The 12999-nt window shown below is 38.5% G+C and overlaps 4 protein-coding genes across 4 annotated transcripts; all 4 read right to left on the bottom strand.

Moving 5' to 3' along the window:
- Positions 1-1264: 1264 nt before the first annotated feature.
- LOC117613966 lies at positions 1265-2811 on the bottom strand. The gene has a single exon (XM_034342604.1). It carries the CDS (start codon positions 2612-2614, stop codon positions 1514-1516), a length of 1101 nt encoding a protein of 366 aa, XP_034198495.1. The 5' UTR covers positions 2615-2811; the 3' UTR covers positions 1265-1513.
- Positions 2812-6177: 3366 nt separating this feature from the next.
- Positions 6178-7892, bottom strand: LOC117614195. The gene has a single exon (XM_034342920.1). The coding sequence runs from the start codon at positions 7555-7557 to the stop codon at positions 6409-6411; it is 1149 nt and encodes a 382-aa protein (XP_034198811.1). The 5' UTR covers positions 7558-7892; the 3' UTR covers positions 6178-6408.
- Positions 7893-8605: 713 nt separating this feature from the next.
- Positions 8606-11757, bottom strand: LOC117619694 (probable leucine-rich repeat receptor-like protein kinase At1g35710). The gene is made up of 3 exons (XM_034349702.1): positions 9947-11757; positions 9159-9904; positions 8606-9024 (listed from the first exon to the last, which is right to left on the bottom strand). The coding sequence occupies exons 1-3, from the start codon at positions 11755-11757 to the stop codon at positions 8606-8608; spliced, it is 2976 nt and encodes a 991-aa protein (XP_034205593.1).
- A 714-nt stretch (positions 11758-12471) lies between these two features.
- LOC117619683 (secreted RxLR effector protein 161-like) lies at positions 12472-12999 on the bottom strand. The gene has a single exon (XM_034349692.1). It carries the CDS (start codon positions 12997-12999, stop codon positions 12472-12474), a length of 528 nt encoding a protein of 175 aa, XP_034205583.1.

The following is a 12999-nucleotide window of genomic DNA, read 5'->3' as shown; positions in this document are numbered from 1 at the left end:
ACACCTAAAATTCTCTTTGACCCCAAAACGATTTTGTAACAAAGTTCGACAAATAGAAAATCGTCCAAAGAATCACCCTTCTCTATAATGAGCCCAAAACGTGAATATAGGGCTGGGTTTTTCCAAGGCAGAGAGTCAACCAGCTTTGCCTATTCAGCCCATTTAAAGCCCATTCAAAAGAAAATAAATACCTAATTGCAGGCATACGCATGGCCATTGATCCTGCTATGCTATCACGAAAGCTAATTCGGTTAAAAGGAGCAAACATGATGCCCCCCAAGTACAGGGCATAATTTATCAATAACTAATAAACTGCATGATGGACAATAGAATTATGTGCATTATTAATTAGGACATGATATAGGGAACGAGAGGCAAGGCAATCAATCTAGACAGTAATCAATCACATTTGTACACCGTTTCTATTGATAGAACAAAAGCATAACTTTTAGGAAGAGTGCCAACAGTCTAGACAAACATATGGGACAACTGGACCTAACATACGATCTACAGTTTTGCTTATGGCCTTTCAAGCTCAAAACGAGTCTTTGTAAGATCCCATCCCGAAATTTATTTTAACTTTCAAAATTTTAATATGGAATTACAATTTTATCCTTGGGATTTGGGGCGTGTTGGTCAATTTTTGTTCGAAAAGCATTTTTAGAATTCTCTTCACACCGTTACGTAGAGCTTGCTCTAACGAGTTCATGGACACATATTGGACTTAAATAGTTACAGTCAATCAAAAGACAAATTTGGGACAAATGGGAAACATGCACATAAGAAGAGTGGTCAAAAAGTAACAATTTATATGAACTTATTAATTACATTGTAGACCCATTTCTATAAAGATAACTCACTTGTGTGTTTAGACTCTGTTTTGTAGTTTTGGTAGATTATTCATACTCACGAGAAAGAAGCTTGTTTTGAGGTAAATTGTTTCGTGAGAAAGAAAGAGAGAGAAATGTGTATAAAACATGAGATATTTTTTTCTGGCTTAGAGAAGTCTTACATAGAGTGGGTGATGATGTGATATGATAGCGCATACTTGTAGTAGGTCCTACAATTCTGACGATATCTCAGTTCTTTTTCTAGTTGGAACATTCTCGTTGGTTTGAACACCCACCACAGAAAATATACATCTCTGCCGCTTAACAATCTAATTAGAAATTATCAACACTTGTGTCACAAAAGCACCATTCATGATTTCTGAAACAAAAGACGACCATGGTGATGGTGGACATATACATCACAAAACTGTAAATGCTGGCAAAATCTTTTTCCAGGAGAAAGAAACAGAAAAGCTGTACAAGTACTAAAATCTATAGCAACAAGAATGAAGCAAAAGTAAGCTAAAGGAGCTTTGGATTTACCAGTTCCCACAGAATAACTTAGTGGACAAAAAGCTCACAAAACCAAATCAAGGCAGAGAATTAATAAGGAAAAAAAAAAACCATATTTTTCTTTTGACACCAAAAAAAAAAAGAAAAAAAAGAGATCATCTTCTTCTTCATCATCTCTTCCAACTTCGACTTCTGGAAATTGCATCTTTCATTCCACCAACAACCCATGTCTCCTTGGCAACATCAGAAGAAATCTTGTAGAAATCAGAATCACATGCCATCACCACCAAGCTCTCTGTCTTCTTTCTCTGTTTATCTTCCTCCATTAAGCTCTTCAAAGTAACTTTGGCCTTTTTCTCTTCTTTTTCCAATCCATTTTTGTTTTCTGCTTCTTTTTCTTCCTCTTCTTCATCCTCATCATCCTCTTCTTCTTTCTCTTCTAGCCAAGTCTTTGCAGGAGCAGACCTGCACCTCATTAGCAACAGAGCATTTGGTGGCGGAACAGAGGCTACTGGAATTTCAGAAGTTGATCCAACCTCATCATCCAAACTCTGCCTATCATTTCTCTCCTTTTTATCTTCTGTGCAAAACCCATTACTCTGATTTTCCTGTAAAACCATAAACCATTTTGAAAACATAGCCCTCGAGCTACTCTGATCACCACCGTCGCTAATTCCCTCACCACCCACATGGTTTTCTCGACAGTCCCTGTTTTCTTCCTCTTCTTCTTCTTCATCCTCGTCGCTAGAAATATCCGGTTGAGGAAAAGAACCAAAGCACCGCAAATCAAACCGAATGTTTCTCAAGCAAGTCAAGAATTGCATGACTTCTTTCTTGAACCCGAGAGCCTCTGCCCAACCGGGTCGTCTCTGTTTCCTCTGTTTCTTGTTGTTGTGAATTCTCTCAATCTCCTCCATCACTGACTGCCAGCTTTTGCACGAGCCGGACTTGTGCCTGACTTTGATCTGGCCAGCGCAGGTGACTTTTGGGGACGTGGGCTCGGAGATCTCAGAGCCCATGGGCTTGGTCTTGGCCCATAACAGAGGGCTTGCTTGGCCAAGACTGCTTTTGCCAATGCTTGATTTTTTGACGAGCTGCTGGTGGTGGTGAGGTTGGTGATGGTGGTTCTGGTTGTACTGGTGGCGCTTGTTAGGCTCTGAGGGCCTCGCTGGGCTGCAAATTGGCTTGGGCATCAGTTTTAGACTGGTTCTTGAAGGAAAACACACTAATAGATCTGCAGAAAGAGCTCCTTTGGCTTCCCTTGACTTCATGTTCTGCAGAAAGAATTTGTTGCTTCTTCAATTTTTTTTCTTCTCTGTTTTTGTGTTTCTTTTTCTTAGATCTTGTGCTTGCTTGCTTTCTTGCTGAAACTGTTTGGTTTTTTGGTTTTTGAGGTGTGGCTTTTAAAAGAAAGGAGGGAGGGCTTGACAGCTTTCCTTTGCTTTTGCCTTTATCTTATGTGTTTTTTCCCTTTAACATCTGTTCCATGTCTCTGTCTCTCATTTTTCTCCTTCTACATTGGTTAACATATGTTTATCTTACATGCAACCGGGACATACTTCCTTTTGTGTCTGTCTCTTTCGTCATGTAATTTATCTCTCAATTTAGGTTATTGCACTATTTAGTTGTTTTCCTGACACTCCTAAGAGAGTGAGAGAAAAGTATATGCCTCATTAAAATAAAATCTTGCCCTAGTTGATAATTTTTCTGACATTTATTGTCATGTAAGACGAACGATAAGGGAAAAGAAGTATACACCTAATTACAATAAAATCTGGCCCTATTTGATCCTTTTTGTGACACCCCTTTCTGCAACCCTTTGAAATGGGGTCACAGACTCACAGGCTCACAGGATAGCCTTCTTTCTTAACCTTTACTTTTCTCCAATAGTTCCCAAATATATTTTTTTTAATTGAAAAAAGGTGCATGAGAAAGTTAAAGCCCACGAGCCTTGTTTCATGATCCAATCATGCCACCAACTTGTGAGCCCATGACAGTTATGACTCATGACCCCTATGGCTAGTGCCCACACAAGCAAGTGAACAACTACCAAACCACTTCTCTTCAATGGAACCCACAAGAATTTGAGAGCTCTTCTTCTCAAGTCATTCTTGGTGATTTTCGACCCTTTCATTTTGATGGGATGTATAAATAATTGCTTAGTGATTGGTCTACCATATGCAAATCACTGGTTTACTTGACACATTATGGTAGAGGCAACAGAAACTCCAACAAATGTAGTAGGTGGGTGGGTGATAGAAAAGGAAAGAAAAGATTAACCCAAATTAAATTCCACTTCTAAAATAAGAAGGGAATTAAATCCTCTAGATAATTTGCTTCTTAAACTTCATTTTATTTTCTTTGTTTTCTATCGACTCTCTCTCTCTCTCTCTCTCTCCATAGCCAAACACAAAAAATTCTATATAGTAGTGGCGGCCGGTGAGCTGTAAGAATATAGGCAATAATACATTTTCTAACCCTAATTTTCTTAAACTAGAAAACCAAGAGGCTTATGGAAAGCAGACTGAAAGTGTTGAAAAGAAAGGATGGGATCCGCAGAATTCATCATAAAAAAAGAGGAAGAGAGATTAAGCAAAGTGAGGTTGTGATGATGAAGGGAGCAATGCACTTGAGAGCATGGAAAAAGATGATGGCCCCTTTAACCACTACTAGTTGCCTTCGGATTAGACTTTACTTTTATTTGGGACCTTCCATCCCATGCATGATGCATGTCTAGCCCAAAAAAAGCCTCACACTCATCTCATACATTCTACTCTCTTCCCCCCTTTTGATTCATATTTGAATGTGGTCATCATCTCTATTTGTGTTGGTAGTCTTTCTTTTTTTGTTTTAATTTACGGATAGGGAAATTCAAACTTGAGACTTCTAATACTTGTACATTGAGAGAGAGCTAATTGGTTATTTACGTTGGTAGCTCGTTTCAAGAATATAAACATCGTGGCCCTCTATGTTCAATGGTAATTGATCTTGAATTGAATGCTCTAGTCTGAACATAGTATTTGGCTCAGCCGATCCCACATCACTTGTTCGTATTATATTCAGAGGAGCAAGGCAGGAGTACTAGGAAAAGCTTTAAAATAAGGATATAACACCACTTTCGTACAAGATTAAAGCCGAAATTCTCCAAGCGTGAAGCACCAGGAATAGATTTGCCTTAAATTAATCACCTTATGAGTTTGGCATAAGAGTAATTGGCAATTTCCTGTTCATTTGATCCTTAAAATAAAAAAGTTGAGAAAGCATGCGGACCAAGCAAGGTAGCCAAGTCTAAAGTTGGAGAAAAATATTGGAGAAAGCAAAAAAAGCACACCACATCTATGTTGTTGACCTATTGTTTATCTTGTGCATCATTGAGACATGTAGGGTGAAGTGAACATGGATGTAGTAAGTTGAGTTTCAAATGGAAGTGTTTTTCAATTGTGGGAGGTGGGAGGTGATAGGCGGATGATGTCACAAACTCATAAACATAAAACAAAGATTCCTCCTATAATGAGTAGCATCAACCCTATGGGTAAAAAGTTTAACCAAATCCAAACAAAGAGAAGTGCAAAAGAGAAAATAATTAAGGTGGGAGAGCAAGAAGGTTAGAAATGAAGATGTGTTAGATAACTACCACACGTGAAGTTTAATTTACAGCAAAACGTTTTAAAATAACTATGTTTTTGCTTTTGTTTTAAGTTATTTGAATAGTTTGAATTATTATGGAGGTCTATGACCCTAGAAAGAGGAAATTGACTTTGAAATAGTAAGGGATGGATACTGTGGGCTAAATTGGTCAAAAGAAAACCAGTAGGAGCTAGTAGGTGTTTAGTCTAAATCTAGCTAAACGTTGAATTCCCATGCCCTTGTAAGTTGTAGGGCTTGTATTGGGATCTAAAAATTTGGGAAATGGGAACGAGAGAAGAATTTGCATTTCACGGGAATAGCAATGTTTTGCTATCCCATTCAATCATTTTTCGCCGTGGGAATAGCAAAATAGTGATATCCCCATGACATGCAAGTTTTTCTCCTCTTTTAGAAGAACGGCCTTTTCTAGTCAATAGGTATAGAAACCTAAAACAGTTTTAGATAGAAGACATACAGTTAAACCCAAATAATAGGTTTTCTATAATTCCATCAACTACCATAAGCTGTAGAGCAGATTTAAAAAAACAAACAAACAGATGAACACAAGCATTATTTACCCTAACCACAATCCTCTAATCCTTTCCCTTGCTGTTGCCAGACCCAGCTGGCCATTCATTGAGAATGAGAAATCTTCTCCAATCTTCCCATCCCCAATGCATCAACACGTATAATGAAGGCCTAGCTTTCAAAGCCTGCTGTCTACATTTAGTAGATATGACATATGATTTGGGAGAATTTGCTGTGTCAATATCACAGGTATTGTAAAAAGCAACTCTATAGTGAAATTTTCTGTTCACTTTCAGATAGATCAACTCGATGAAACTACCTGTATTCTGATTAGAGATCATAATGTCTAACAAAATTTGCAGACTCCGTTAAAAAAAAAACAAAAAAATTTGCAGACTGCAATAAAAAAAGTTCAATCTCATCTCTGAAAAGCAAATTTACATAAGCCACAATTACAAAAATACAAGCCAAGGAAGAGCAATCAAAGTAAGAACAAATGTTTGTAAGAGTCGAATACACAGCAGTTACTAATACCCTCAGCTCATGATATTGGTAACTTGAAACCTAAAAGACTACAAAGTATAACTTTGAGTAGCAAATAAGCTAACTATCACTCTTTTTTAAGGCATTCAAAGTTTAAAGAAATTAATAAATGGAGAAGGTATAACCAGATCCACAATAACAATAATCTGAGTGTTACAACTTTCAAAGACTATTAGAAGGAAACACGAGTGCTCAAAAGAACATACCTCAAAAACAATCATGACCTTTCTATTTCCTTTCCATGCTCTTCTCTCTCCCCCCCGCCAAAAAAAAAAAAAAACTCTTCCTTCAAGTTACAAGCATCATCAAATGCCAGTGCCAGCTAAAAATATTCAAATCGCATTAGCTTGGCTCTTCACTGGTCATGTTAGACCTCAAGTTCATTTGCATAAGGAATAACAAATCTTTCAGCAAACTTCTGATCAGTGTACCTGCAGATTGTGGTCAAACTAGGTATTTTCCTAAGTAGATTTTTCTTTTCTAGGTTCTCCATAACTTGTAGTCGTGGTTTCAGCCTGTGCTCAACGCTACAAATAAGCAACTCTGGGTGACTAGCTATAAATGCGATATCAGCCTTGCCAGAGCTGAGCAGCATCTCTGTTGCCTCCTTAATCTTCTTCTCAGATATACAAAACACCTGGGGAGCCCTCCTAAACGCCACCAAGACACCCTTTTCTGAAAACCCCAAACTCTGGAAAAGCTTCACCTTCATTTCCCAGGTCTCCAAACTCATCGAACTAATGGTCCGAATTGCTGATAGGAACATCTTGGACTTCCTATCGAAACCCATTTCATCAACCCTTCTAACAAAATCCATAATGCTCTCCTGCGTATGCAGATAAAATCTGGGAAACTGACAAATGTATTTGACAATCTGCGACGAACTTATACCCAAACTCTTCAAAATCTCAATATTGGGAATCATTGTCTTCTTCAAGTCATATTTGAGATACCAACCACATAACTTTAAAACCTTAAGCACACCAGCATTGGAGCCCAGAATGTTCTTCAATGCCAAAATAGCAGGACCAAGCCGATTATCAGCACTATTCCATAAAATCCAGGGGTAAGAGGATATAACATCCGCAATGTCGGAGTCTGAAAAGCCAGAGTCTTGGAAAATCTTGATCTTGGGTTTGATGGTCGTGTCAAGATTGGCACGAAGGATCCTCGGGATCCTTTTAACCACTTCCTCTAGCTGGGTTTTGGAGAACCCGCGTTCTTTTAGGAATGAAAGCACCGAATCCGTCTCTGCGGTATTTTTAAGAAAAGCGATGGATGATGAGGCTTTCAAAGCAGTTTCTGGGGAAAACTGGTGCTGGTTGATTAAATATTCAGCTACTGCTACTTTGGGCGTTGATTTTGACCTTCCGTCTTTGGAGACGAAGTTAAACTTTGACCTTTTGGGTTTGGAGGAAGAGTAAAACAAGATAGAGATTGAGTGGTAGAGAGGAGGCCTGTGAAGCCGGACCGAGCTTCTCAGAGAGAATGAGAGTGAGATTAGCCTTTTGTTCATTTGGGTTATCAAATTTTTCAGGATTTTGGTGAATTTTTTGCAGTGATTTCAACATCAAAATTGAAAACAGAGAAATTGGTTTTGAAATATGAACTTGCCTGGGATTATGAATTCTGGGGCTCAGAATGCAGAATTAACAAGTTCCGGGAAAGAACTGGTGATGCCAAGCACTATGCTCTGTAGCCCTCAGGCTCATTCTCCAGATTACGCACCATGCCAAGCACTATGCTCTGCTTGCTTTTGGATGTAACATTTCAAAGTTAAGAAATTTGACGCCCAAATCCCGCTCGTTAGGGTTTTTCAACCCTGCTGCTTTTTTCTTCTTTCTTTTCTGATATTCTTTCTCTGTTTTTAAATTTTGTCTTATTACCAAAAAAAATTATTTTATCAAATAAGGGTGCTTCCCAGCATTTGTACGTATACCATTTTACCCTCGAAAATTAAGTTGAAGATTTCATGGTTTGTGTTTTTTGAGTCAAGAAACAGACATTAACAAAGATTACAGAGAAGATCATTGAGGGATCTTAACACCATATAAATCACAATCTATGTAAAACATTCATTGGAAAATTTTCAAACCAAATACTCGTATATGAAGAAGTATGTTCACGTTAATCAATATATGTCATTTGATTTGATTTCCAATAAGCATGTTGTATCGAAATGTTATGGTTTGCTTTATTATTTTAATTTTGAGGTTCTTTTAACCGCAGTATATTAAGTTTCGTGTGCAATATTATCGTTGTATAGTCTCGTTGATTTGTTATCGTTGAAATTTGAATTAGTTTGCATCAATTTAATTAGAGCCTTGACGGCAACACTTCTCTCCAATTGGTGTTCAAACTATAATTCATGTCTATTTTAGAAGTACTCTTAGCAGCATATTACAAAACACCACACATATAAAAATATATGAAACAAGTTCTAAAAACTTAAAGCACTACAAAGGACCGAAGTAAATAAAATTAGAAAACAATAAGAAAACAACAATTAGGACACTTATTGTTTCAAAGCAGAAAGCTGGCAGTAGGAATTAACCACATCCTGATCAGGTAGTCAAAGGATTGAAAGCAAGCAATTCACCGCATGTAATCATAGGTAATGGCTTTGGCAAATGCAGCCTCTGTGTCTGAGTTGATGAGAGGAGTTGAGAAACTTGCTTCATCGTTGGACGAGATTGTGGACTTGCATTCAAGCATGCAAATGCTATCTTCACAAGAGCGACCGCTTCCCCTGCCATTTGATGTGTCGGCGGCGAAATGCATTGGTCCAAAACATCCACAACCAGCATTTGATTGGCTAGTAATGCAGATGATGATGACGACAACGAGGAGGATGAGGAGGAGGAGCCCGTTGATAGAGATGAAATAAGATCTCCTGGATGCCTACCCACAACTATTTCCAATGTGACCACCCTAAAGCTATAAACATCGCATTTTTCATTCACTTCCATTGTATACGCCAGCTCTGCTCAGAAAACATTCACAAAAATTGTGGTGTTCAAACTAATTTGTCTTTGAAACAAAAAATGAATGATAAATATTTTTGTTAATACCATTTTTTTTTAAAGAAAAAGAAAAAAGAGAGACCATCAATATTACCTGGTGCTACATATCCATATGTGCCTGCAAGGGAAGTCCAATGAGTTGAGTTTGTGCTCAAAAACTTGGCAGCGCCGAAATCTGCAACAGAGGCCTCAAATTCAAAATCCAGCAAAATGTTGTTGCTTGATATGTCCCCATGTACAATTGGAGGCAAGCAATCGTGGTGCATGTAAGACAAGGCATGAGCTACACCTTTAACAATATTCACTCTTTTACTCCACCCCAACTCTTTAGCTTCTTCATTTTTGCTCAACATTGCGGCCAAGCTACCTCTTTCAAGATACTCATACACCAACAACGAATGTCGTTTATGTGCGCAGTAACCGTAGAGCTTGACAATATTTTGGTGTTGTATCTCAGTCAGTGTTCTTACTTCATTTAGGAATTCCTTCTCAACATTCTTCTCGCCGTCCTGCTGCAGATGGAGTTTCTTCACGGCCACTACTACGTTGGCAAATGACAAATTCGCTCTGTAGACGCTTCCATGTCCTCCCTTTCCAATGCAATACATCGAATCGAAATCTTGTGTTGCCTTTTTGATTTCCTCATACATCGCTCTTCCGTCAAAGTTTAATATCAAAAAGGAAATTGCTTCATGCATGTTATTTCGTTCTGGATCTGAATGCTGAAGCTTCTTTCTTTTATCTAATACAAAGACAACTGTAAAGAAAGAAGACAGAAGTAAAAGCGCAGCTAGAAGAGAGAATGTGATTACCAATATCCTTTTCTGGTCCTTTTTTGAGCTACGTTCATTTCAGGGCTGCAAAACTCCATTATTGCCATACAATCCTTTGTTCCCTTGTATATCTTCCGGTGCTGCATCTCGAAATGCGGTGTTGTTGGGAAGGGGGCCTTCTAAGTCATTGTAGAAGATGTCCACAAAGGACAAGCCATGCATGCCTTCAAAACTTGTGGGAATGAAACCAGAAAGATTGTTGTGGGAAAGATTAAGCGTCTCCAAACTCCCCATATTGCTAATTTTTGATGGCATCTGTCCTTCAAGAGAGTTATGACTTATATCTAGTTGGGACAGTTGAACTAACTTCCCTAACTGAAATGGAATAGCTTGACTGAACTTGTTGTTGCTCAAATTCAAGTAGTTTAATTCAACCAAACCACCTAGAACGCTCGGAATAGACTCATTGAAACTGTTTTTTGACATGTCAAGATATTCAAGATCAGTCAATGATCCAAATTCGAAAGGTATACGACCCGAAAGTTGATTTCCATTCAACATCAGCTTCACCAAAGAAGTCAGTCTCCCGAATTCCTTCAGAACCGCCCCAACTAAACGATTTGAAGAAAGGTCGAGCACATGAATTTTGTTTGCATTGCCTATCTCAGGTGGTATGCTACCGGTAAGCTTGTTTCCTGCCATTAGTAGGGTTTTTAACTGTGGGCATTGTCCCCAGTTGAGTGAGATTTCACCATACAAGTTATTGTGGCTTACATCTATAAAATCAAGATTCGGATAAACGCCAAAAACTTCAGATACATTGCCTGTCAATTGGTTCCCTTCAAGATGGACTCTGAATAAGGATGTGCAGGTTTTCAAGCTTCTGGGGATTGGACCAGTCAAATTGTTGTTGTGTACTGAAAAGTTTGTGAGTTGTCCACCTTGGCAAATATGTTGGGGCAAATGACCAGAAAATTGGTTAGTATCCAAGTGCAGTTTAGTCAACTTCTTAAGATTCTCTATCTCTTTGGGGATAGGGTCGGAAAGTTTGTTATCCCGTAGATGTAAGATTTCCAAATTGGTCAGGGTACCAAATGAAGCAGGAATTGAACCATTGAGTTGATTCTCGCTCAACCCTAGATCCACAATAGATTTTAAGTTACCTATCTCTTTTGAAATCGAACCAGAGAGTTGATTGTTATGCAAGTACAACAACTGTAACCTTTTTAAGTTTCCAAATTTTGGAGGGATGCCACCTGTTAAATTGTTGTAAGACAAATCTAAACCTACAAGAGATTTCAGATTCCCTAATTCTTCTGGAATTGAACTGGAGAGTTGATTTTTGTACAAGTACAACGTCTGTAGCTTTTCTAAGTTTCCAAAGTTTTTAGGGATACAACCAGTGAAGTTGTTGTTGGATAAGAAGAGATGCACAAGAAATTCCATTTTCCCTATATCATCAGGAATAGTGCCAGAAAATTTATTTGTGTAAAGCAATAGATGGGTAAGGGTTGTCAAGTTACCTAGTGATGTCAGGATCGAACCATTGAGCTGATTCTCATACAAATAAAGCTCCACGAGAGATTTCAGGTTCCCCATCTCTTGAGGAATAGAACCAGAAAGTGCATTTTTGGACAAGCACAAGGTTGTTAGCTTTTTTAAGCTTCCAAAACTTGGAGGGATGGAACTTGTTAAACTATCGACGGACAACTTTAGATCTACAAGAGATTTTAAGTTCCCTCTCTCTTTAGGAATTTTGCCAGAAAGTTTATTTGCAAAGAGATAGAGGATGGTAAGATTTCTTAGGCCACCGATTTCTGGCAGAATTCTTCCAAACAACTCATTACAAGGTAGATCAAGATAAACGAGTTTAGAGAGGTAACTGATTTGAGGTGGGATGACATCAAAGAGTTTATTCATGCTGAGGTCGAGATATTCGAGATTCGGGAAGGACAAGAATGAGAATTCATGCAACATACCTTGTATACCGGATGTGGTAAGGTTTATCTTGATGATGCTGCCTGCAGCGTTGCATGAAATACCAGTCCACCTCTTGCATGGGCTTGTTGAATATTTGGATTGCAAAGGGAGCAAGAAATGTACTGAGAGAGAGAGAGAGAGAGCAGAGAAACTGAGATTGATATAACAAAATGCTTACTCTGCATGAACATTGCAGCAGAGCTTATATTCCCTCATGACAATAGCATGATCTCTTACATCAGTCGATTCCAAATCTAACGGATTGTAATAGTAAGCCAATGTGAATATGACACATGGCAATACATAGTTGTCCTAACAGCTGGGAATAGAAAACAGACTCAAGCATTGCACCTGGCATATAAGCTCAAGGTACTCAGCTAACACAAAGATTAGAACAGATTAAATATAAATTGACTTCGAACTTACTAACTAATCTGAAATTAGCTAGGCAGTTTACATTTTAACACTCCCTTCTAAAGAGCTAGCTGATTTCACTCCAAGCATTCTCCTCAAATAGTCGAACCTGTCTTTGGGAAGTGCTTTGGTGAAGATATCAGTAATCTGCTCTTCTCCCTTGCAGTAGAGCAGTTCAATCACTTCTTCTTGTATTGCTTCTCTAATAAAATGAAACTTCCTTTTAATGTGCTTGCTCCGTTAATGAAAAACTGGGTTTTTAGCCATTGCTATGGCTGAAGTGTTGTCACAAAACACAGTTGTTGCAGTGGTCTGTTCTTCCCCAAAATCTTCAAGAACAAACCTGAGCCAAATCGCTTGTGATGTAGCTTCTGCTGCACTCACATACTCTGCCTCTGCAGTAGAAAGAGCCACACTGTGTTGTTTGACTGATGCCCACGAAAAAGCACCACTTCCAAATGAAAACGCATATCCAGAAGTGCTTTTCATATCTTCCTCAGATCCACTCCAGTCACTGTCACAGTAACATACTAAGAGTGCAGATTTTCCAGTCACATACTCAATTCCATAATCAATCGTGCCTTGTATGTACCTTAGAACCCTTTTAGCTGCCCCATAGTGCATCTTAGAAGGGTTGTGCATGAATCTTGCAAGCAGGCAGGCAGAGAACATTATATCTGGCCTGGTTGCAGTGAGATACAACAGGCCGCCTACAATTTTTCTGAACAAACTTTCATCTGCAGCTTCACTCTGCAGCTTCACTTCCAT

This window comes from Prunus dulcis, chromosome 1 (assembly GCF_902201215.1).
Source record: "Prunus dulcis chromosome 1, ALMONDv2, whole genome shotgun sequence".
NCBI classification, from domain to species: Eukaryota; Viridiplantae; Streptophyta; class Magnoliopsida; order Rosales; family Rosaceae; genus Prunus; species Prunus dulcis.
Note: the sequence above shows the minus strand (reverse complement) of the source record. Positions and strands in the feature narration are given on the sequence as shown.

Coding starts and splice junctions, on each gene's coding strand:
- LOC117613966 (XM_034342604.1), bottom strand. CDS start 2,614: ATGAAGTCAAGGGAAGCCAAAGGAGCTCTTTCTGCAGATCTATTAGTG.
- LOC117614195 (XM_034342920.1), bottom strand. CDS start 7,557: ATGAACAAAAGGCTAATCTCACTCTCATTCTCTCTGAGAAGCTCGGTC.
- LOC117619694 (XM_034349702.1), bottom strand. CDS start 11,757: ATGAATAAACTCTTTGATGTCATCCCACCTCAAATCAGTTACCTCTCT. Junction 9,905..9,946: donor ATACAAGGGAACAAAGGATT/GTATGGCAATAA, acceptor AAATGAACGTAG/CTCAAAAAAGGACCAGAAAA. Junction 9,025..9,158: donor ATATGGATATGTAGCACCAG/GTAATATTGATG, acceptor TTTTCTGAGCAG/AGCTGGCGTATACAATGGAA.
- LOC117619683 (XM_034349692.1), bottom strand. CDS start 12,999: ATGGAAGTGAAGCTGCAGAGTGAAGCTGCAGATGAAAGTTTGTTCAGA.